Raw genomic sequence first — 25,922 nt, 5'->3', positions numbered from 1 at the left:
ATCCACCATATACATAAACTGACAAACCTGTAGAAGTTTGAGATTGATCGGCCATCTGGGTCACGAGAGAATAGTGAAAAAACGATTACAAATTTTGCATTGCATTGATGCAAAAATAAATATGAAAAAAAGGCTCACTGAGCGATAAATTCCAAACGCAAAGCTAGGTTATTTATTTATTTATCATCAGACAGAAATATTTCAAGAGATGTTTTTAACTATCATACTCATTAGACCGTGTAACGTTCCTTTAAAGGCAAAGAATTAGTTAGTTTTTTTATTCTGCACACTTATTTCAATTCCACATAAATGTAGATCTACAATAAAACTAACCTGTATACATGTAGAAAATTCATTTCAAAAGGTGGTTCATGTAGCGTTTCTGAGATATCGGCCACAAAAATGGAGCGGTTATGTCCACGCAGCGAGAATAATCCATAGTTGGAAAACGTAATCTGAAAAAAACGTTTCATGCATGAATTGTGGTCAGATTGACATTTTTTGTAATCTATTTCTGTCAAACTACATTCCTTTGAAGGGAATCGTTTCTTAGAATGTTTTACGCTATCAACATATCATCAACGCTATCATGCAGTGCTTCTTACAGAGGAAATGTTATGGTCAGTCAATATTGGAGTTAAGGAACTCGTTGCCATGGATCGGTCGAGTTGGTCTTTGAAAAGCGTTTGAAACCGTTTGTTATGAAATGCATATATGGGTATAAAGATGTTGTAAAAGTGGAATACAATGATCCACACAAATGTGCCTCAAAATTGCACCGTTTCCTTTTACCTCGTCGACTCACACGGTCGGCCATTTATGGGAGTAAAATGTTTACAAAGTAAAAGGAAAACCATGCAATTTTGACGCAAATTTGTGTGGATCATTGTATTTTCCTTTTAAAACATCTTTCCAATCATATGCATTTTAAAAAAAAAAACGGTTACTAATGCTTTTTATAGACCAACCCGACCGATCCAAGGCAACGAGTTCCTTTAATACCAAAGGTAAACACCCCCTTTAAGAAACAGGTTTTTCCAATGCAGAGACTGTAGCATGGAATGTGACAAGAATTGCGTTAACAAGTTTTGTTTTAATAATTTGGAGATAATTTGCAATTTGGAAACTTGTTTTGATCTCCTTTCTGGTTAAAAATTTCTTGAAATGATTGAAATAAATCAGGGAGTTTTTTTCTTTGTTGGCACAATAGTGTGAAAATGCTATTATGAGAGGTGCTTGCTGTTCATTTTTAGGGCTCTATTTTTGTCTGATTGTACTCATATCCTGGGTTGCAGCAATGCCTTTTTTGCGCTGTGTAATCATCTGTACCTTTATAAAAGTGAACTACCAGGTCCGTCTTAAGTTCATCCGGAGCAGCTAGCAAACCAAGTGCTATTTTAACATTGTCCTTTAGAAGGAAACAAAATGTCAACTCGTCAGCGTTTGAAACGAAATGAAAAACAAAAAACCACTTATGAGACTACGCCGATACGAAGAAGTGTACTGTGTAAAACAAAACAGTGTGGGCGCGGGTGAATTTAAGATGCAATATAATTTAGCCAAGAGGTTTGACTGAAGAAGCTTGTGGTTCCCAGCGGGTATCGTCACCACCGTACTTGAAGACGACTCGACTACCCCACGGTGGCTATTAGACTATTAGTGGACAGGCCGGAGGATGGGCTGTGAGCATCGAAAAGGCTGTAGCGCTCAGGGACCGGCCACCTCGGATTGTAGTTCTGTTTCTCGTCTCCTGAGTCTTTGTTCTAGGGGTAATTAAGAGCTCTTTAAAGATCTATTAATGGGTTGTTGTGAAGGAGAAAGGTCAGATGATGGTGTGATGGATTCGTGGGATTATGGTTTGATTGTGTTTGCTTTTTATAACTGTTGGAGTTGTTTGTCACCTGGTTGGATACAAATTACGTCTGTGTTAAGATTTGTGTGTGTGGTAAACTAACATAAGGCATCTGTGGAGATTATGTATGCTGTATTTATGGTTGTGGTTGCAAGTACATGAGCAGCGTATTTATGGCAGCTAACAACCATAACCCCTCCAAAAAAAATGATTAAAAAAGCAATAAAGAAAAAAAGGAAGAAAACAAACACTAAAAAAAATGTTTAAGTGAATAAAAAAATCAAATAGATAATATATGGAATTGAATAAAATAAGTAAATTAAAATTTAAATACATGTTAAATAAATAAATCAAAAATATGACATACCTTATTAAAATTGTAAAAAATTAATATAATATTAATATTTTTTTTAAAGACATTCTAAATAAACATCACCAGAGCAATAACGGATAATGCCTATAGTTCTGAACAAAACTGACCTGCTTATTAATCACAACCTGGGCGGAAGGAACCAAAACGGCTGGGGCTACTACTTTTGCTTAGTGTATTGAGGGGACCTCACCATGCAATGCCTCAAATCCCATCTTAAACATGTAAGTTGTGCGCAAATCTTAAGCCTTGTCCTATACCTTTAAACGAGAAAGCTGGACAGATTTCTGGAGATTGATTGAGGATTTCGAGAGCAGCCCCTGAAATATTCAACTAGAATGTCAAGAAGCACCTCTCGATATGAAATCAATGTCTTACAGTTGCCACAGCAACTGACTCAACTTAAAGCTGAGCAAACAAGATGCTGTTTCCGTGGCGATGGAGGGCTATCAAGGAAACGCAGTGGGTGAAGAGGGGGGGGGGGGGGTGTCGGGATGGATCCAGACGTCTTCAGGTTATTAAGGAGATTACTGATGGTTGGTGTTGAGACGTTGGCTCAGGTTGGGCAAATTCTCTGGATATTTATCACTGGTTGTTGAACTTGTGTAGCTCTACTTTGCTTATGAACAGTGTTGTAGCTGACCAATTTTAGTGGTGGGCTCTAAATCCACCAAGAGCGAGGGTTTCAACAAAACTGTTCATGTTTAGATATGGGGCTTTCGTTGCTGGAGTGCATTCATGGGGAAATCTGTGCTGGGCAGCCCAGTGTATTTTAATCAAAGTGCTGGGCAAAATTTTTTAGTTCTGGTGAGGCTTGCCCAGCACCGTCCACCGTGGCTTAAACACTGCTTATCCACCCCGCTTAATCCACCCTTGAATACCTTCATATTCCTGGGCTATGCTTGCATTTGATGGATTTGGTATTTGACGGACAGCCCCCCAATCTCCTTATGATGTAAAAACAAAACTCTCAGTTATTTCCTTGGATCCTTTCTCACGCTTAACCAAAATCCAACACCATTGGGCTGAAGAAAAATTATTAAAATGAAGAAGAAATTTGTGCCCAGAATGGGGGTCAGAATTTACTGATTACTGAGGGGGGGGGGGCTGCAGAATCTCCTGCCACAATCAAAGTCTCTCTAGCATGACCAATTGACTGAAGTTGTACCTTATCTTGATTCATAGAGTGTGTTAAACACAATAGCTGCCCTCCCTTTGACATGGGTACCTTGCTTTTAATTGACTGGGTTACATAAGATACACTGTAAACACGCCTCGGAAAAAAAATCTCATGTGTACCCTTTCACAAACTTGTGAGGTCCTGATGGTTTAGTTGTCATCATTCACGCATTCTTAGTTATTCCACATGTAAACTTGACCTTCACTTGACCCCCCACCCCGAGTTGTTCTTTCCCACTCTGATATGTCATCATGATGCACTTCCCTCCCCCAGTTCCCCCCACCCCCCCCCTGAATAAACAAGTTACAGTGATCTTTGTGTTATGAACAAATAAATAAAATTTCAACAAATTAAAATGCTGTAAACGCCTCTGCATGTCAGGTTGAGGGATTTTTACAAAACGAACGTTGTAAATGTTTATTCGTCTTTTGAAGAAGTGGCATTCCTCATCTCGGAGAAGCTCTGTTTACTGCAGTGGACTGCGGCGTGTCCTGTTTTAAAATTCCATTCAGATGCAATTTTTATATGGGATGGAACATGTACATTTTTGTGTGAATATTTGCTGACATTTAAAGGTGGAGGGTTGGGAATGAGAATTAAAGGAACACGTTGCCTTGGATCGGTCGTTTTGGTCTTGGAAAAGCGTTCAAAACCGTTTGTTATTTATTTACCGTTGTCAATTTTTACCTGTGTGGGCTTATTTCTTGTTTCCTATTCCTGATCTTTAATGGTCTCGTGAATATTAAGAGTGCGGCGCAATGTCATGCTGGCAAATATTAGTAAAAGTTTTGGGGTACTTTTGCCTGTGATGAACAGCCCGTAGTGTTGGGGAATGTGACACGATGTTTGGTCAGTCTAGGATGTGTACTTTTTTGGAGGGAGTTGGGGGGGGGGGTTGCGATAGGGGGGATTTGTCAAGAAAGCAGAATATATTTGAATAAACGCTTTGGTGTACGACCGGTGATGTTTAAATGTCAGTGACCGTGACGTCCACACCTAGCTCTACATGTCCCTCGTTAAGAGTCTGTCACGGCTGTGCTAACCTTTCTAGAAGTGATTTGAGAGGAGGGGGGGGGGGGTGTGCAATGTAGGTTATATAGGGCAAGCCTCTATGTTAAAACTCTTTCAGTCACTAGCCAGCTTGCTGTTTCACTAACTGTGATAATATTTGAAATGTTTACTAAGAGAGGTTTGCGGTAACACCTGGTGAAAGTCTCTTTTGAGTAGTGTTGGTTCTTAAATGAACCGTTAGTTGAAATCTCATTGTTTTGATCAGTATACTCTGATCGTTATCAGGAGAATGACAATTAAAAAAATGTATATTAAATGCTACTTTAGAGTGCAGTTGCTAGAAAAAGATTTTCTCCTCTTGTATCCTTCAAAACTATTTCTCTTTTTAAAGGCAGTGGACACTATTGATAATTGTCAAAGACTAGCCTTCACAGTTGGTGAATCTCAACATATGCATAAAATAACAAACCTGTGAAAATTTGAGCTCAATCGGTCGTCGAAGTTGCGAGATAATAATGAAAGGAAAAAACACCCTTGTCACACCAACTTCTGTGCGTTTAGATGCTTTCATATGCTTGATCTTCGAGACCTCAAATTCTAAATCTGAGGTCTTGAAATCAAATTCGTGGAAAATTACTTCTTTCTTGAAAACTATGGCACTTCAAAGGGAGCCGTTTCTCACAATGTTTTATACCATCAACCTCTCCCCATTACTTGTCACCAAGAAAGGTTTTATGCTAATAATTATTTTGAGTAATTACCAATAGTGTCCACTGCCTTTAAAACCCATTTCTCATTTCTGCTCTGTTGTAATTATGAACAAAAGCTGTTGCAAAGTTCTTTTCTTTTCTCATCGAAAAACAATTCCAGTTCTCAAACGCATTTTGAGTAACACTTCCTCCGGTCTTGTGGATTTGTTCCCCCCAGTTCAAGCCTTGCATTGAACTGATCCTGAATGCAAGCATTAAGTGATGCACATGTACTGTAGGGCAACAGATAGGTGTTTGTGTAACTGAGGATAAGCTAGCTTGTAAAAAATAGACAAATTATTTGACTTGTGATAAAAGGCTAAGCCACCTGACACTTGCGCTTTATAACACCTCTTTATCCCATGGCCGTTGTTGACACCCCCCCCCCCCCCCCCGAACAAGCAAAACATAAAAATAGGGGTGAAAAGTAAGAAGTACCTATATCTAATTCCTCCATTTAATATCCCTTTATGGGAAAAAATGTAGGTGATAGCTATTTTTGAATAATATTACTAAATAATATTATTGTCTAATATAACGCAAATATCTACCAATAAGGTACTCAAGGCGCTTTAATACACTCTACATCATCACTGCCAAATTGCATCCCATTTCCAACCTGCCCCAACCCCCTTCAACCCAATCTCATTACCATGCCCTCTTAGAAGCCCAAGTACGACTGCTACAACTGAACTCCAACATCGCTGAATTTCTACAACCCCCTTTAAGAAAAATAAAAAAAGGTCTGACAGTGTTGCACTTGTCTGGAGTGACGTCTGTGATTCGGAGTCTCTCTATGTGGTCATAATTCCATCTTGTCTGTCACTCAGCTCCTGTTCCGAGAATAGTTTCCAACCATTCTCCGCTTTGCCGTACCCAGTCGGAGGCTGCTGCAAGTCTTCCTCCTTCGGGCCTCGTCTTAGTAATGTGATGTCTTGGTGTCGATGAAGAGGTGTACGTGGCTTTACTCTTATGGACGCTTTTGGATTATGAAACAGTAACCGAGATGTTTTGCGACTTTTGATGTTGGATCGACGTGCTTGTTTTTTGGGGTTCGTTGTTGACTTATCGAGATGTTTTTGTGCTTTTGGTGGTGAACTGTCGTGCTGGTTTCCGAGCGTTCTTTGTTGACTTACGAGTGCCTGGGGTTGATTTACTGGCGTTAGGGAAGGACATCCACCAGTTCCCAGTACCCGACACCCGCTGGTTTACGCTGTCACAATTCCTGTAAGTCACAATTCTTTTTGTTCTGTTTCTTCGAAGAAGCACTGTATTAATACATTGGGTTATGTGAGTTTTTTAATTTAGGGACCTCTTTTACAAAGCTGTTTTTCTTACGTGTTGAAAGGCAGGATTTGGTTACCAGCCAAAAAGCCATAAAGATGGTAATTGTTTGCGCCTGGTTCACTGCTTGTTAATCCAAGTGTTAGGCAGGTTAATAATCTGCGAAACGACTGTATTAAGTCTGTAGGTTTGTGTGAAGTTGTGTTTTCTTCATTAGTGTTTTTCCTGTACTGACAATTTTTACAAGACAGCTAGTCAGATTTGTCTGTAGAAAACCAAATTGTCAATTTGACTTGAAAATTACTTCATGAATCACATATGTACATGTATGCAGGCCTAGAACTTCACTCTTGAAGTGGGGCACAACAATTTTCTTTGGGCATGGTAAAGGGCACTTCTATGAGGTAAATAGGGCATCACGACATTTTCTGTGGGTTAACTTGAGTTCTGCGTATGTACATATGTTTGGATAAATTTCTTCACATTTTCTTGAAGTGCACAGGATGGCTACAAAATACTCTGAAAATGTTATCCACTGTCTGTGCCATGGGAATACCTGTATCTGGACTGAGTTATCGACGTGACCCAAAAACAGTTGATCAGTCGTGAAAATTCTGATGAACTCCTGAAAAGCCTGGCTTGGGAGATGGAGAAAAATTTTAAGAGACAATTCTGCTTTATAATGTAGGCTTGCAGTTGATCGAATGGGTTCTCGTTTTTCTTATCTATGAGTGGCATAAAAAATAACCAGAAAAACACTGTTTAAAAAATGAATGGAAATGTCCTCTGTTTTTCTGAAAATGTCTAGTTGCATGTCTGATTATGGTGCACCGTAGCACGCCTTGAATTTCGTTCTTTTTGAAGGGGCACAGCAATTTTGTTTTGGTTAGGGTCACATCTATGAGGAAAATGTCAATTTGTGTTGGAACTTAGCGAAGAGCACAACCGTAAAAGCACAATGCACCATCTGTATCTGTCAAATACTGCATTAATCTCTCGCAATAAGGGGCAAGCGGACAAATTTAATGGTGGGCCTTCTTTGGGTTAATTTGAGGCCTGCCGTAGATCACATAAATTCAGACTGCGCTTCTTTAAAAAGTGTGCCTGCCCTCGCTGTCGCCCAATTACACGATTCTCCTTCGATGACGCAGTCTCTTTGTCAAGATTTTGCTAACCAAAGATCTGTAATGTAATGCTACAGAATTAGGGGTAGGGAAATGTCAAAGTGTAAAGGCGTAAGCGTACACCATTGAAAGATTTACAAACTGTTCCTCAGATACTTTGTACACAGTGTATTAGAGAAAGAGTCTAGTGTCTGAGTCGAAGTTGGGCATCTTAGCCAGATTTCTTTAAAATTTAAGCGGATTTGTTAATGGTTGTTTCTTGATGACATCTTTGAGAGGGCAAAGCCTATTTCATTTTGAAAGGACACTTTATTAGAAAATTTTAAAAGTCTATGGGAAACTTTTGAAGGGGCACTAAGGCCAAGACCAGGGCAACAGAGACCATGGCCTCCGTTGCCTCTGTGAAATTCCAGGCAGGCATTACATTTTCACAGTTTTTCAAATAAAAGTTTCCCAATTTTCTTTACAGTTTTTGCTTGACATTTTTAAATCCATTTACATAATACGAATGTAGTTGTTAGGGATGTGTTAGGGATGAGCTCAGTTTCGGCACAATCCTCTTCTAAAGATGTATTGTTTGAGGTGACGTTAGGAGAATATTTCGGCAAATAAGCGTATTCCAGCAAATAATGGATGCACGGCTCAATTTACTCAGTTTTCTGGTTAGAGCTGAAGTCATCTTTGTATAAAAATTTAAGATGATTTGTTATTGGTTAATGACTTTTTTATGATGACATCGCAGTTTTTTCGCTTTACATTATTTAGATGCATTTACTCTGTTAGGGCCGAACTTATCTTCATATATAAATCTTCCTTCTTTAGTGGAATTGAATGCCAGCACATTCTCTATTAAAGATGTATGAGTGAATGTCTGTTTGAAGGGAAGTTAGGATTATTTACCCGACAAACAAGCCTCATCGCATTCAGATGCACGGCTCGATGCTTGCCTCCAGCGGCACAGATTGGCCGACGATTCCCCGTACGTGCTCTTGTCCGAAGTTGTCAGATGATGGAGGATTTTCTTTCCACTCTAAAGATTCAATGCTACCTGAGACTCACCTGTGGTTTGTTTTCGGGGGAAGCTTGTGGAAGAAATTGATATCGTTTCAAATTGGGAACCTTCAAATAAAGACATGAAAGATAGAGTTGATGGTATTGAATAAAATGAATAATACCATGGACTGATTTCGTCCGACAAGTTTGCATAGCAACAAAGTTAGACTGAAATTATTTTTTGCTCACTGAATGCGGTTTTAGCAAATTATGTTTTTTGACTAGCAATTTTAATATTTTGTGTAGCATTTTGCTCTGCTGTACAGGGGGAATCGTTCACTGAATACACACTTGGTCACTTGCAATTTGAAAGATTATTGATTATAACTTTCATTAAAAAAATAGTTGTTATTGCAGTCTGCTGCAATCAAAACAAGCACTTTCATGTACGTTATACTCCATCTGTATGTTGTGCCTGGAATTTAGTTCCATTGATTTGAAACTGACAGTGGACACTATTGGTAATTACTCAAAATAATTATTAGCATCAAACCTTTCTTGGTAACGAGTAATGGGGAGAGGTTGATAATATAAGACTTTGTGAGAACTGGCTCCCTCTGAAGTGACCTAATTTTCGAGAAGGAAGTAATTTACCACGAATTTGATTTCGAGACCCCAGATTTAGAATTTGAGGTCTCGAAATCAAGCATCTGAAAGCACACAACTTCGTGTGACAAGGGTATTTTTTCTTTCATTATTATCTCGCAACTTCGACAACCGATTGAGCTCAAATTTTCACAGGTTTGTTATACGATGCATTTGTTGAGATACACCAAGTGAGAAGTCTGGTCTTTGACAATTATCAAAGGTATCCAGTGCCTTGAAAGGCCTGGACACGTTTTGTAATTGTCATCGTAATTGTTATTGTGTATACTACCGGCTTAAACAATTAGAAAACATGTAATTTTCGTTGCTGGGATGGGGAAAAAAATGAAAATAAAATCCCTACCTACCTACCCTATTTTTGGGGGCTCGTTACGCTGTTTAAGCTAAGTACTTGACACAACACACATTGGGGCTCTAACCTTTCAAGTGGAGTGACTGAAACGATTGTTTGGTTGACCAGCTGGTTTCTCCATAATTCAACTCATTATTTTGGGCGGCTGTCTCATAATTTCTTCTTTTCTTGGGCTTGATAAGTCTTAAGAATGTTGCATCAACATTTCTTAGGCAGCTATTTTTGCTTTTGATTTGAATGTGGGTCCTATACATGTTGGTTTTAAGTGGTAAAAGAGCTGTTGTACTTCTTGGTAAAGTCATTAGTCTTCGTACGTTGCATACAGCAACAAAAATTTAACATGTATTCCAGTTGAATAATCAATACTGTCGCTCATTCCAGACAATTTGATGTTGAAGAAAATTGATGTCATGATAACTCTAATCTTCTTATCAATATGAGTTTGTCTCACCGATGCTTCAAGAGTTCGACTCGATCCCCTGTCCAGGCTTGTATGCTTAAAGGCAGTGGACACTATTAGTAATTGTCAAAGACTAGCCTTCACAGTTGGTGTGTCTCAACATAGGCATAAAATAACAAACCTGTGGAAATTTGAGCTCAATCGATCATCGAACTTGCATGATAATAAATGAATGTAAAAAACACCCTTGTCACACGAAGTTGTGTGCGTTTAGATGGTTGATTTTGAGACCTCAAGTTCTAAATCTGAGGTCTCGAAATCAAATTCATGGAAAATTACTTCTTTCTTGAAAACTATGGCACTTCAGAGGGAGCCGTTTCTCACAATGTTTTATACCATCAACCTCTCCCCATTACTCGTAATCAAGTTAGGTTTTATGCTAATAATTATTTTGAGTAATTACCAATAGTGTCCACTGTCTTTAAAAACAAATAAAGGGCAAGGACACAAAGGCATTTTCTCTTTAATAAAGGGCACCCTATGAGGAAATTGTAAATTTCTACTGGAGCATTTCAAGGGCACAGGCAATTACCGGGGGCATAGAGGCAATCGCCTTGGATGCCTCTGTGAAGTACTGTATCAGCCCTGGCTGTCGTTTTCAGTTGAGCGAATGCATACATACCATGGGTGGTACGATGTGTATTTTTGTTTATCGTTGGGTCTCTGGATCCAGTAGTCACGTTCGCTCATCACCGTTACCATTAGTGTGAGATTCCAACCTTAGCAGCAGGCTGCATTCCTACCATGGTTGAGGTGGCACGGGTTCTGAGGTTTGCTGGAATGTTCTAGCCCTGTTCGCATGATGACAGTTTAGCAGGGGTCCCTTGCTTAATTTTTAGCATGGTTGTGAAATTTTAACAAGTGAATTTTTTCCTGTGAAAAGACAGCAATGTTTGGACTATCCAAGGTCCCTAGTGAAGTCGTGTCAAATTTATGGACAAATTTAACATTATTGTTGGGGTCAATTGGGGAAACTTGCACTGGGTATTGCTTTTGCATCGATGAACATTAATGATATCCATGCAGGGAGTTTGGATGTTCTTTCCGTTGAAACTATTTAATAAAACAGCATTTGTAAGCCTGGAATTTCAACATTGAGAGGTCAAGGCCATTTTTAAAGCCATTGGACCCTTTTTGGAACAGAAAAAAAAGTTCACAGATTTAGAAATAATTTACAGGGTTTACAGAAGGTAATGGTGAAAGACTTCTCTTGAAATATTATTCCATGAAATGCTGTACTTTTTGAGAAAACATTAAAACAATATCAATTCTCGATATCGAGATTTACGGATTTATTTTAAACACATGTCATGACACGACGAAACGTGCGGAAACAAGGGTGGGTTTTCCCGTTATTTTCTCCTGACTCCGATGACTGATTGAGCCTAAATTTTCACAGGTTTGTTATTTATATATAAGTTGTGATACACGAAGTGTGGGCCTTGGCGATATTGTTTACCGAAAGTGTCCAATGGCTTTAAATGTTTATGGAATATTTTTGAAGGGGCACCAAGGCCAAGACCAGGGCAAAGGAGGCAATGGCATCTGTATGGCCTAGAGGCCACTGTGTAATTCAAGGCTTGAATTGTAAGGCACACTTTTTTGTAAAAACATTCAAAGTCGCAGGGAATAATAATAATAACAACTTTCGATTTATATTGCGCCTAATAACTAACACTTAATTCTCTAAGCGCTTAAACAAATTCTTATATAGCGCATTTCACAAAACCGTATCAATGCGCTTTACATTAGTGCCCTGGTCATAGGGCCAATAACATCCCTTTTTAATGTTTCTCAGCTCCCTTGGGAGTATACAACCTGGGCAACAGTTTATATCTCTCCAAAGGCTTTTTCATTCACAATATCAACCTCTACCCTCGCAGGTACCCATTTATTCCCCTGGGTGAAGAGAAGCAATTATAGTAAAGTATCTTGCTCAAGGACACAAGTGTCATGACTGGGATTCGAACCCACACTCCGGTGAATTCACACCAGAACTTGAATTCGATGCTCTTAACCACTCGGCCATGACACTGCAGGTGTGCCCAATCTGTTATCAGTTTTGTATTACTATTATTTAGTATGAATCTTGTAGTAAGTACACTTGTTAACTACATGTGATTTACAACCCTACATGCAGATAAGAAATGATAGGGTTCTTGACACAAGAGGCATTTGTTTTGTAAAGGGAACTGGGAGACAACCAATATAGCTGTATAAAAAGGAAACACTACAGTTATAGGCAACAACAGGGACGCAATCAATTGTACTGCATAAAAAGGGACCATTTTGTATTGGATTTGAGGCTTTGTATGGTGAGGTATCAGTTTATATTTGGTTAGTGGTATTACACCACATGTATATCTACAGGATGTACGTGTGCTTGCCAGGTAGATTATGTTCCTTTGAGAAATGTTCTTGCTTTATATTCCACTAGCGCAAAGTACGTGCCTATTTGGCACCTTAAGCCCCCCCCCCCAGTAATATACAGCCGTGATAGATGAATCAGATGTTGTGCGATCCACCTACTTGAATGAACTAGATCATTCATGTCCAATTCCCTTCTCAAGCTTACACCCCGACACATCTCCTCCCCCATTTACTCTCTAATGAACCTCGTTCCACATTGTGTGAGTTGGTCGGCGTATTCCAAAGTGCGGCTGTTCCTCTTTCATTTCGCTCATTTAAATGGCGAAGCTTTCCTCAGTGGTGCATAATTCCTTAATGCTAGGCAGTACTACTAGTCACAGTGTTAGCCAGATTTAGACACTCTGTTTTACTCGGTCGTGCATAATTCCTTAGTGCTAGGCAGTACTACTAATTACTAGTTGTAGTTTTTGCCAAATTTGGCCTCTCTGTTTTATCTGTCATTAATACATGTAATTTAATTGTAAGTGAACAATTTGAACATCCAGACAGACCTGATACCTCATACCCTTTGGTCATTGCCTTGATGCCATTGAAATACTCTGCAGTAGAAATTTACAAATCCTCATAGGGTGCTCTTTACCTAGTAGAAATTGCTTTGGCGCCCTTGCCCTTTCAAAAACAAAACATACAGGTCTGGGTCACCATGTTTAAAATTTGGACAGTTATCTGTCATTTACTGGTAAATTAATTGTAAGCGATCAATTTGGACTCCCAGCTTTTAAATATCCAGCAAATTTGTACACCCTTTCAAGACATATCTCAAAGCTTTTCTATTCAATGGTTGATTGTTAAGGACCAACCAAATGTCTTTCCCATTTATAGTGCCTTTATTTATTTCCTTGGTTTGTACTGTTTCTTGTAAAGCGCTCTGGTACCCTGTGTAAGAGCGCTCTATAAATGCCTGTATTATTACTTATAAAATCCTGGCTTAAAGGCAGTGGACACTATTGGTAATTACTCAAAATAATCATTAGCATAAAACCTCACTTGGTAACAAGTAATGGGGAGAGGTTGATGGTATAAAACATTGTGAGAAATGGCTCCCTCTGATGTGACAGAAGTAATTTCCCACGAATTTGATTTCTAGGCCTCAAGTTTAGATTTCGAGGTCTCGAAATCAAGCATCTGAAAGCACACAACTTCATGTGACAAGGGTATTTTTTTCTTTCATTATGCATATTTTTGAGATACACCAAGTGAGAAGATTTGTCTTTGACATTACCAGTAGTGTCCAGTGTCTTTAAATCTTTGTACAAGTAGAATATCCGTAATCATGTGGTTGTATCTGGTTTTGTTTCCTGCAGATAAAAGGTACCCTAGCAAACAATTTGGACACAAATTTTTTAATTTCCAGCAAATTGTGACACCTTTCCACCAATTACTGGCAAAATAATGGTGCTAGTACAAAATCCTTAATAATTATGTGGTTTCTGTCTGTTTTTTTTTGTGTTCCTGCAGGTAAACGGTACCCTGGTGACAAACTGCAATCATCTAGAAGTCGTCAAGCTCATCAGATGTAAGTATCTATTTACCATTACTCTAGTTACGTTACCAGCTATTTTCTTGCTTATTACAAAAGAGCCCGGTTCTTCGGGCGTTCATTTTCATTTGAGGGCGAGTGCGCCGTAGCGACTTAATTGTCACCAGGGGACAGTTGCAAGGACAAAATCTTTTGCGTTGTGGGAAAAAAAAATACTTGAATGAAAATGAAAATCCCCTCTAAGGCATGATAAACTGGTGAAAGGAATTCAAGGTGAATATCATTTACTTATTGCCTGTAAAAGTGTCTCAGATGAAACCTTTTTCACTCTCCGCTTTTTAGGAGGCAGAGCTTCTTCTGAAACGGCAGATCTTTTTTCCTTTAATTCTTAAAAAAATTCTGAAAAAGTTGGGGGTTTTTAAGGACAAAAACAGATCTTTTTTCTGTTTGAAGTGACTCAGTTACCTGTCATTTTGTTCTTTGCCTTTGGTTTTAAAAACGCCAAGATTAATAAGACTGCGGATGTTTAAGTTTGTAAGATGGTGTCAAATTGTAATTGAATTGTAATTATTTCATAGCCGAGAGTTGCAACCCTAGGACCTGTGATGCGGGTGAAATATCAGATGTTTCTTCTTATTGACTGATAAAGAAAAAAGGAAATGGCTCGATGACAAACGTCTACTTTTACTAAATTTACGAATCTGCGCTTAAAAGGAAAAAGAGAACAAAACTAATTATTTTGTGGCCTGGGATTATTTCACGGATGAAGATGATCTGATTTCACTTATTTGGTTACTGAGTCCTGTTACCGATAATCTGTTACCATCTATTTCACGGCTGTTTGGTTTGTTGTATGATGCACTTTTTGCGATATTCTTTGTGAATTTTTGTGAAATCATTTTTCAAGAAAAAGATCAGCAAACTGTTGTTCTGCCAAGTGGATTCATCACAATGTCTTTGTAGCAAAAAGCCCATGATGCAAGGCGACAAAATATAAAAAAAAAATCAAAAAATGTTTGTGTTTTGGTTGCTGCAAACTGTTCTTTGTCGTTCATTATGATGTCCAAAAACATTTGACCATAATTAACCCTCCCTTATAAAAAAAAAAAAAAAAAAAAAAGAAGAAAAAAAAAAAAAAAAAAACATCCCTTTTTAATTTTGTTTGCAAAGTAACCCAATGAACAGGGGAGGTACTAGTGTAAGCTGCCTTATTTAAGTCCTTTTATTGGGACATTACTTGATGGTCACACAAAGTTAATTTACATTCTCATGTTTTCTTTGCGTCTAGCTGCCTCATATGCTGCCTTAACGTTACTGGGCCTACCACCAGGAATGAAGAATCAATCTCCGCTATCCCCGCCACACCAAGCTATCACAACCTCTAAGCCTAACCAGAGGAGACCAGTAACGCAACCTACTCCAGTTACGGTAAGTCATCTAAGAACCTCAATCCTTTTACCCCCAAATCCTTTTAGCAAACTCGTATCGTGAGTTGGGCAAACCAAAGATGTAAAAGAACTCAGTGAAGACTTGTTGGTCACTCTAAGTAAACTGAGTAAGTTTGGTAAGTCATCTTAGCCTAATTTCATTAACCCTGTAACCACAAAAAAACCTCGCTAAGCACAGAGTAGTACTGTGTCGCGAAAACAGGTTACCAGCCCTAGTTATTCTAAGATGACATTGTTGTGGCTGGTGCCTGCATCAATTTTTGCTTAGCAAAGACATTTGTCAAGCAGTATTTGCTGCTTTTAAAACAGCTGGATGAAATTGGGCCCTGATTACCTAAATACTTACCTCAAAACCTGTGTACAAACTTGTATCGCGAGTTGGTTAAAGGCACTGAACACGTTTGGTAATTGTCAAAGACCAGTCTTCTCACTTGGTGTATCTCAACATAAGCATAAAATAACAAGCATGTGAAAATTTGAGCTCAATTGGTCATCGAAGTTGCAAGAAAATTATGAAGAAACAAAACACCCTTGTTGGACGAATTTGTGTGCTTTCAGATAGGAATAAAAGACTTCTAGCCAGAAGTCATTTATTATTTTAGTGAAAAATTACCTCTTTCTCTAAAACTACGTTACTTCAGGGTGAGACGTTTCTCTTAATGTTTTATACTATCAGCAGCTCTCCAATGCTTGTTACCAAGTCAGTTTTAAAGTTAATATTTGTTTTGAGTAATTACCAAACGTGTACCTTCCCTTTTAACTGAACCAACTTCAAACCCCATATCACAACTCTCCATCCAAACAAATAATCCTAGCCAAAGTCTCAACAGAAACTAATATCGCAACCTTTCAAAGGGTCATGGCATTGGGGACATGGGTCTTTCAAAATGTCCTCACCCATCCACATTAGACTAAGAGTAATTTCTCCTCTGTGGGACTCCCTTATTCACCATTCCAGAGATAGTTGGCAACTATAAACATACAACCAGTGAAATAAACGGAAAGCAAAGCTGGCATTAAGCAAGACTGGCGGGTGTTCAACTTAAGAGAATTGCTAAAAACCAAAACTAATTTTAAAGGGCATGTCAGCTTGCCAAATATATTTTATGAACATTCAACTTCTTGGTACAATAACTGCTCCATGTACATAAAACTGTTGTTCAAAACAGGACTCAATGCTTGAAGGGAAGATGCTTGGTCATCACTTTTTACAATTAATTGCAACACCATTTTTTGTTTAGAAGCCACAGCAGTGTTTTATAGTGTAAAGCATTTTGAGAAACCTTTCACTGAGACTTGTGAGAAGTAACAAGTTTTATGCCCCGAAATTTGAATCAAAGAAAGATTGTGTACTCCTATTAGGAATATTATTCCGGCGTGGAACATGTATTGGCTCTGGATCTTTGGTGATGTCTGAAAAACGTCACCACCTATTGCTTATTGAAATGAAATTTTCAGATGTTAATTTTATTGTGTACCAAAGACTAAAGTAAAACTTTGCCTTTTACATAGTGTGTGCTTTTGTCTCTGACAATGATACTTGAAACCTGTTCAAGGGAGTTTCAGTTTTGATAAGTTACCAGTTAACATGATTAATGCCTAAGGAGTTCATTGGCGAATCTTTATGTACAGCTAAGTAAAATAGGATACATGAATATGAATAAAACTGTATACATAAGGACTGTAAACTAATCTAATAAGGAGCTACATGTATGTACATGGGCTTTGCAGGAGGAAATGCAAACTCATGGACACAGAGTTGCAACCAAGAACACGTAGAAGAAGAATTAGTGTCGTCTGTGGCTTCATCAAGTTAAGATCACTTTTTGGAAGAACCTGCGGCCGTGTAAGGAGTTGGTTTGTTTATTCTCAATATTGTGACTAGGGTGTCTTCAGAAGACTCCAAGAGGCTGGAAGAATTGAGGCTTTGCATGGTGGAATATGATCGAATGGAATTATAATCTATGGCTGTTTGTGTTTTAAGAGGCGCTGGCTCTGTAAAGAGCCAGTTGGTTTTCATTTGTACAATTTTGGCTAGTGTGCTTCAGCCATCATCAGGGGACTAAAAGGAGAGGAATTTTCTAGACATGTGTGGATGATACATAAGCTAAGACTGATTAACAACAAAGATGGATTTCTTAGATGTACAAAAGTAGCAATTGTACTAATAAAAAACTGGATGAGAAAAAGGAGAAATAGTAGGATGAGAAATGTTCTAATTATAAAAGACTTTCAAAGTAAAGAAAATCAGCTGTTGAGAAACTACTGCTCTTGGACCTTCATGTACTGCTCTTCTGCTGAGGCGATGTTCCTGAAACCTTTGTGAAATCTATACCCCAGGAGTTTACCAAAAAGTGGAAATGCCATCATTTCAACATTGAACTCCTGAAAACTGGGTTCTAATTTCAGACTGCTTATTTGTCAGCAACAACTCTCGTCCATGAAAATAGAGATGAATGGCAAATTTCCGTACCAGAGGCGTTTTTCTGGATGGCATCTTCGGTATTTCCATGTAAGTAGTTCTAGGTCTACTCTGTCTACCACGACGATAACATTTGTTAAACCTTTTTCGTAGGTAATTAAAGCCCAAGGGATCCCAGAGGCACATCAAAAACGTAACAGAAGTAACCGCGGAATTGTCTTGAGGAGTGCTACAGTACATCCTGGTTTTAACGTCCTAGTTTTAACGCAGCCTGAACTGAGACGCACAGACCCTTTAAACAGATGTTGCCCATGTGTGTATTCGGACTCCTGGAAGGGTGACAATATAAACCTCTGTGTGGAGTATTAATCAAGGTTTGCTGCTGGCCAGGCACCAGACTCGCAAGAATCTACACCCCTAGCCTGCTAGCTAAACCAATGAGCTGCCTGGACCTCATTTCATTATATTGTATCAATGCAGTTTGCGGTAACACTTTGTGAACATTTCTTTTCATCAGTGTTTGTTCTGAAAAAACGTCTGTTCTTTTCATGTTGGTTCTGAAAACCCCAGAACCAACACTTAAAGGCTGTGGACACTATTGGTTATTGTCAAAGACTAGCCTTCACAGTTGGTGTGTCTCAACATTTGCATAAAATAACAAACCTGTGAAAATTTGAGCTCAATGGGTCATCGAACTTGCGAGATAATAATGAAAGAAAAAACACCCATGTCACACGAAGTTGTGTGCGTTGATGGTTGATTTCGAGACCTCAAGTTCTAAATCTGAGGTCTCAAAATCAAATTCTTGGAAAATTACTTCTTTCTCAAAAACTATGGCACTTCAGAGGGAGCCGTTTCTCACAATGTTTTATACTATCAACCTCTCCCCATTACTCGTCACCAAGAAAGGTTTTATGCAAAAAAATGCTTTGAGTAATTACCAATAGTGTCCACTGCCTTTAAAAGAGATTTTTAGAACCAACACTACCGCAAACCTCACCTAGTAAATATTGAGTTCCAAATGTATTTGCTCAAATGCAGAACAAATTAGAATCTGAATCCCTCTCTCGTCTCTTGAGTATGTAAGTGAGACTTTAATTGCTTCTCTTCACCCAGGAGTATAGGAACTGCGATGGCAGAGATTTTAAGTTGGTGATCTACATACTTGGGCAGCAAAGGCTGTATTCTCCCCAGGGAGCTGAGATGATTCGAGGAATGACATAAATGGGGCGGTGCCCTGGGGTTGATATTGTTCACGCGCCGTGCGTGTCAAATTCTGCCCATCATTGCAATACTATACAAATGTTCGTTATACATGTAATTGATGATGTGTTTTCTTTCTTCTACTTTGTCTTCAGCCTGAGAAAGATGCAGAGCTGAAGAGTGAGAAGATGACAACCTTCAGGAGGATGCTTGACCAAGAGTTGGAGCTGTACGAGGTTCGTATTAACAATTTCTATCATTTTGTGAATTGTCATGATTTTCTTTATGTTTGATTTTCATTAGCGATTGCAAAAATGCTTTTAAAGCCATTGGACACTTTCGGAACAGAAAACAAATTAAAAGTTCACAGATTTACAAATAACTTACAGGGTTTACAGCAGGTAATGGTGAAAGACTTCTCTTGAAATATTATTCCATGAAATGCTTTACTTTTTGAGAAAACATTTAAGCAATATCAATACTCGATATCGAGAATTACGGATTTATTTTAAACACATGTCATGACACGGCGAGACGTGCGGAAACAAGGGTGGGTTTTCCCACTATTTTCTCCCGACTCCGATGACCAATTGAGCCTAAATTTTCACAGGCTTGTTATTTTACATATAAGTTTAGATACACGAAGTGTGGGCCTTTGGACAATACTGTTTACCGAAAGTGTCCAATGGCTTTAAGTCTTTCAATTTAACTTGCACTACGGTTTCAGAGCTCAAATTTTACACTTGATCACATCCCTGAGGCCAGTAGTTTGAGTGTCAGGCTAGTAAACTCGTAACCAGATAAGCCCGGCGGTCTTCTGTTTTCTATTTCAATAGAAATACCTAATGGTGTAAATACATGTATCTTGGACAAAAACAAATAATGTACAAATATGATTTTACGTCTGATAAAACACCTTTTAATTCTTCATAATGGAGTAGTAGTTTACCACATAAGAAAAACTTATGGAGATAAATCTTCTCTAACAACTCTTAAGTTTCGTGTTTAAAAACAGTGGACACTATTGGTAATTATCAAAGACCAGTCTTCTTACTCGGTGTATCTCAACATATGCATAAAATAACAAACCTGTGAAAATTTGAGCTTAATCGGTCATCGAAGTTGCGAGATAATAATGAAATAAATAAAACACCCTTGTCACATTAAGTTGTGTGCTTTCGTATGCTTGATTTCGAGATCTCAAATTTTAAATCTGAGGTCTCGAAATCAAATTCGCGGAAAATTACTTCTTTCTCGAAAACTACGTTACTTCATAGGGAGCCGTTTCTCTCAATGTTTTATACTATCAACCTCTCCCCATTGCTTGTAACCAAGTAAGTTTTTATGCTAATAATTATTTTGAGTAATTACCAATAGTGTCCACTGCCTTTAAAGGAAAGATGCTTGGTAAGCACTTTTACAATTAATTGCATTTAAAATCTTTGTTTAGAAGCCACTGTAGTGTTTTATAGTGTAAAGCATTTTGAGAATCATTTCACTGAGACATGTAAGAAGTAAAAGTTTTATGCCCCAAAATTGGAATCTGAGAAAGATTGTGTATTTCTATTGGAGATTATGCTTCCTGTGTGGACATTCGCTCTGGATCTTTCATGATTATATATCTGAAACACGTGACCACCTACATTTGTACACCCTGTGTACAGTACATATTGCCCATTGAAATGACATTTGTAGATGTTAGTTTTATTGTGTACCAAAGACCAAAGGTAAACATTTTATTTCACACATTATGTGTGCTTTTGTCTCTCACAATGATACTTGAAACCTATTCAAGCGAGTTTCAGTTTTGATAAGTTACCAGTGAATTTTTCAGGAGTACATCAGTAAATGTTATACAGCTAAGCGCGTAATAGGATATGTCTGATAAAATACCTTTCAGTTCTTCATAATGGAGTAGTAGTTTACCACATAAGAAAAACTTATGGAGATAAATCTTCTCTAACAACTCTTAAGTTTCGTGTTTAAAGCCAGTGGACACTATTGGTAATTGTCAAAGACTAGTCTTCTCACTCAGTGTATCTCAACATGTGCATAAAATAACAAACCTGTGAAAATTTGAGCTTAATCGGTCATCGAAGTTGCGAGATAATGAAATAAATAAAAAACACCCTTGTCACACGAAGTTGTGTGCTTTCAGATGCTTGATTTTGAGACCTCAAGTTCTAAATCTGAGGTCTCGAAATCAAATTCGTGGAAATTTACTTCTTTCTCGAAATCTATGTGACATCAGAGGGAGCCGATTCTCACAATGTTTTATACTACCTTGGCCTTGGTGCCCCTTTAAAAATATTCCATAAACATTTAAAGCCATTGGACACTTTCGGTAAACAATATCGCCAAGGCCCACACTTCGTGTATCACAACTTATATATAAATAACAAACCTGTGAAAATTTAGGCTCAATCAGTCATCGGAGTCAGGAGATAATAACGGGAAAACCCACCCTTGTTTCCGCACGTTTCGTCGTGTCATGACATGTGTTTAAAATAAATCCGTAAATCTCCATATCGAGAATTGATATTGTTTTAATGTTTTCTCAAAAAGTACAGCATTTCATGGAATAATATTTCAAGAGAAGTCTTTCACCATTACCTTCTGTATACTACCAACCTCTCCCCATTAATCGTTACCAAGTAAGGTTTTATGCTAACAATTATTTTGAGTAATTACAAATAGTGTCCACTGTCTTTAAGTAAAAAAAAGTTAAATGTATGCACTGCATCCAAAAGATTGTTCTCAAGATGATTCTGGTATTGTAAAAAATTTCTGGTCCACCAAAAATTTTTGAGATCTGTGGTCTTGTAGATTTGTCCTCCGTATTTTCCAGCCCTTCATTTATTAATTTTGTTTTACTCTTTCCATTCAAATTTTAGAAAACCAAAGCCGAGTACGACATCCATCCGACAGAGAAACTTCTCAAGGAACTCAATGGAATCAAGACTCGTATTAAGGTTGTGGAGCATCAATTGAATAAGACTGCCAGCATGCAGCCAAAGGTGAGATCACATACATCTAGGAAGGGGGAGGGGAAAGGGTGGTAGTAGTTTACAGAGAGCAAGTTCGAGTGTGCACAATGGTTAACTAAAGGTAGACCATTTTGACTCGAACCCAGGCTGGTCGACCATTGGTTGACTACTGTGGTCAACCATTTGGAACCAGCCTCGAGCCCATGGTTTCTTCACTGGTCCCAACAGCATGCTCCATTCTAACATGTGTTAAGCGCAGAGGGGAACCAGTGACACTTTAGCGAAAAGGTGGAAGGTTGACTAGACTACCAAACGAGTCGTGAGTACGTGACTGCGCATGTGCGTTGCTAGTCTGTGGTCGACCACTGGTGGACTAAATGTGCACACTCAAACTTGCTCAGAGTTTTGAGTTTGTGTATTATTGGTTCATTGGTAGAAGTAGTAGGGGCCGTAGCCCGACACGGGCTTTCATCGCCAAATCTTGAAGTAGCTACGTGCTCTCCTATCAAGGTCCTTCAGTCTCTGTTCGGCATCATAATTGTTGCAGGCTTTCCTGGTGTAGGCTCTCCAGGTTGTTCTGACTGGTGCCAGGTTACACCAGGGTCCGATTTCATGGCTGTGCTTACCGCCGAGTTCTGCGCTTACGATCACGATTCCCCGCTTACGTGCAAGCGCACAATTTCTGTACTAGCCTTGTAAGCGTTGAATGCCTAGTAACGCGGAATACGCACGCGCAGAAGCCAAAATTCGCCGCTAGCCCGTGAAATACGCTTACCGTAAGCACAAAATTTCCTGCTTCCATAGCCGATTCTGTGCTTACAGTAAGCAGAACCATGAAATTGGGCCCAGGTGGTAAGGGAGGATGTATTGGTTCAGTCAGATGGGTTAAATAATGTGGTTTGGATTTAGTGGGCTGTCCAAACAACTCAATAATTTCACAGTCATGCTTTGTCATGTTGTTCATGTTGTTGTCTTTTGTGTCCATTGTTTGTCTTGTCCTGTATGGCATCCCCAATTCAAGCAAACGTTTACCGGGGATTGTCACCATTTCACTTACTCTGTCATTTTCCTACTATTATTATTTAGTTTTCATTAGCTGTTTTCATCTAAATCTTTATTTTGTATGATACTTGTAATATTTTTTGTGGAATGGAAATAGACGTTGTTGAATATGTTGTTGACTGTAAAAAAATTTTTTTACATTTACAGTACTTTTCAGAAAAAAAAACAGGGATTCTTCACATGTACAAGCTGATTATTATTTTTAGAATACTTTTTCTCACCTTTTGAATTTTTTCACTTTTTTTCATCCAGTCACAGATGACAGAGGCAAGAGAGGGGGTCAACCCCGATCACGAACCTGAGAATCGGAACGCCAGGCACGAACGAAGCAACAAGAACAGTCAAGATGTAAGTTTGAACAAATTTTGTTTTGAAATTTCAAGACAATACACACCAGTGTTTCGTGGTGCTGCGTAACAGAAGATGCCGCTTAGGAGATATTTTTGTCTGCCCTGTGAAAAAAGGCATGGGACCAGTCATATTCATAACCTTATATGAATATTTGGCTGGTAACCTGTTTCTGCTAAGCCAGAATTTATCTAACTAGGCAACTTGGTTTTCTAAAGAGCTCTTGAAAAGTTAGGCGCAAGTGAGTGGCCTATTAAAACAAAACAATTCTTTTTTTCTTCTTTTTTTTCTACATAAAATAAAATACAAATTTGCATTTTTTTACTTGGAAGAATCTCTTGTCGATTAAGTTTTCCAGAAAATATTATTTTGTTTATTATTTCTTTTTTAAATATTCCCAAGGCAGTAGCTCCGAATGTTCATTTTTGTTTCTTTTGCATAATTACTTTTTAACATTGCAGAATCATAAAGAAAAGCGTAAAACAACAGAAATTAGATCGTGGGTGAGTTAAGCCAGCCTTCCAGGGCGTGGCACAGGGTGTGGTACTAATCATTTGGGTGTGGTACTAAAACGAATAAGACTCCTTAGCCCAACTGCAGAATCAACGATTCATGGACGCTTTTTTTAAATTTTTGTGAGGCAATCTTTGTTGGTTGAAGGTACCCTGTATTACACAGTGCCAATGATAGTGCTAAATTTTAATTCAAGGTGACTTTTTTGGTACGGTTTGAAAATGTCACCATATCATGTGATCTTCATGTTTTTTTTACCGAAAGCAAATGGGAAATCCTACTTCTGCAAAGGTCTTTTTCGCAACTTTAGCTTAGACCCCAAATTGGGCTCTGCCAGTAATTTTGAAGCTGTACACTTTTACTACAGGACTAACGGGTGGATAGTGCCTAAAATTGGTTTGGAAAATGGCCTAATTTTGAATCACTTAGGGCTTTTACCCAACCCCAGCTTAGGCTCCCGTTGATGTTGGAAACACCGGTCCAATTTATTCGCTGTACTCCAAAATTTATTGCCGAGCCCAAGCTTGAGCTGAGCCAATCTGAGGTTTGGGAAAGTCCCTAAGATTTTTTTTGTTATTATCTGCAGTTGGGCAAAGTAGTCTGGTAGCTGAAAATGTTACCTCACATTAACAGGAGACATTACCTGCACCTGGCTGAAACATTGCCAATCCATTGTCACTTGCACCGCCTAGTTCCCAAACTCACTACCGCCTGTGAATGGCAGTGAGTGCCATGTTGTCTGTTTCGGAGTTCAGTAAATACATATGTAGATGTGTAACTTTGGCTCCTCAAGGGAACACGACCCTTTAACATCAAACAAACGGAAAACAAATCAAATCATGTTATTTATAATGTACTGTGTATGCTGGGTCACACAGAGTGTGAGTGTGAGGGTCGATTTCACAAAGAATTAGGAGTAGTCCTAACTTAGGACTAGTCCTATATGACATATTAAAACGTATGGCTAGTCCTAAGTAAGGACGAGTGACTCGTCTTAACTCGAGTTAAGACTAGTCTTAACTCTTTGTGAAATCCACCCCTGGTCTTTTAACAATTACCAATGTTGTCCGTTCGCTGTAAAGTGCACTATTTTGTTCCCTTGACACAAGGGAACGCAGCAGGATTCTGAAGAAAAAAATCCTATTGTACAGTATATTGAAAAACAGGAGAATGATTCAAAAGAGGGCGCTATCAGAAGAAGCTTGTTCACAGTACGGCGTATGGCGGACCGAATTTTCAGGGGGGATAGAACCTCCTTCCACCCTCACATTCAACCCAGTCCAATTTGCTAACTTGCAACCCTTTCGCTCTATATGTGAATGGCACCTAAAGCAGGGCATCCTGAAACAGTCCAAATAAACAACAGGGTCCAATTTTATAGAGCTAAAAAAAAAAAAAAAAAAAAAAAGCTCAGCATAGAAGAGTTTTGCTGCAGCTTCAGGCTCCGTTTGGTGTTGGAAACATCAAGTAAAATGTACACAGTTCCAAAATTGATGATGGAGCCCAAAGTTCAGAGGACCAAGTCATAATGTGTCATACTATGTGACTGGTATACTGCTCAGCAGAAAGTTGTTTAGCAATATTTGTGACCCGCTACGTTAAAATGAGTCAGATGTCGCCCAATGCATTATTAAGCTATGAACTATTTAATGTGGAGAAAAAAAGAAAAGAAAAAAAAAATCATTTTTTTTTTTACTTTTTAAGATCTATATTCGCATGGTAAAGTTTTAGAACACTTACTTTTTGGCAATAAAGCTACGAATACAACAATTTTATGACAATACTTATGTCTAATTTGTATCCTTTTGCGCGAAATGGTAGTTGAAAACGTCACTTTACTTGTAATTCGTTTTTCACAAAAATAGTGTATTGGCTAATTTCAAACGGGAGTAACTCAGCAACGCGATACACCCCTACGCTTAGACATATACCAAATTACTGCTGCTGGTGTGTTCTTTCCAGCCATGCATATAACTCAATTCTTGAAA

General features: G+C 38.5%; 1 protein-coding gene across 12 annotated transcripts in view; it reads left to right on the top strand.

Moving 5' to 3' along the window:
* LOC117301377 (rho guanine nucleotide exchange factor 11-like) overlaps positions 1 to 25,922 on the top strand; it is a 98,626-nt gene that overhangs the window by 33,730 nt on the left and 38,974 nt on the right. For 8 of the 12 annotated variants that reach the window (XM_033785317.1, XM_033785316.1, XM_033785315.1 and 5 more), the window contains exons 5-10: positions 13,930 to 13,987; positions 15,240 to 15,379; positions 19,180 to 19,260; positions 21,919 to 22,041; positions 23,326 to 23,421; positions 23,883 to 23,924. In XM_033785317.1, the coding sequence (XP_033641208.1) occupies positions 13,930 to 13,987; positions 15,240 to 15,379; positions 19,180 to 19,260; positions 21,919 to 22,041; positions 23,326 to 23,421; positions 23,883 to 23,924 (540 nt within the window). Of the gene's footprint in view, positions 1 to 6,054; positions 6,390 to 13,929; positions 13,988 to 15,239; positions 15,380 to 17,042; positions 17,912 to 19,179; positions 19,261 to 21,918; positions 22,042 to 23,325; positions 23,422 to 23,882; positions 23,925 to 25,922 lie in introns of those variants that run through there. The other 4 variants (XM_033785322.1, XM_033785313.1, XM_033785319.1 and 1 more) reach the window with 4 other exon arrangements.

Source organism: Asterias rubens, chromosome 17 (assembly GCF_902459465.1).
Source record: "Asterias rubens chromosome 17, eAstRub1.3, whole genome shotgun sequence".
Lineage (NCBI taxonomy): Eukaryota > Metazoa > Echinodermata > Asteroidea > Forcipulatida > Asteriidae > Asterias > Asterias rubens.
Note: the sequence above shows the minus strand (reverse complement) of the source record. Positions and strands in the feature narration are given on the sequence as shown.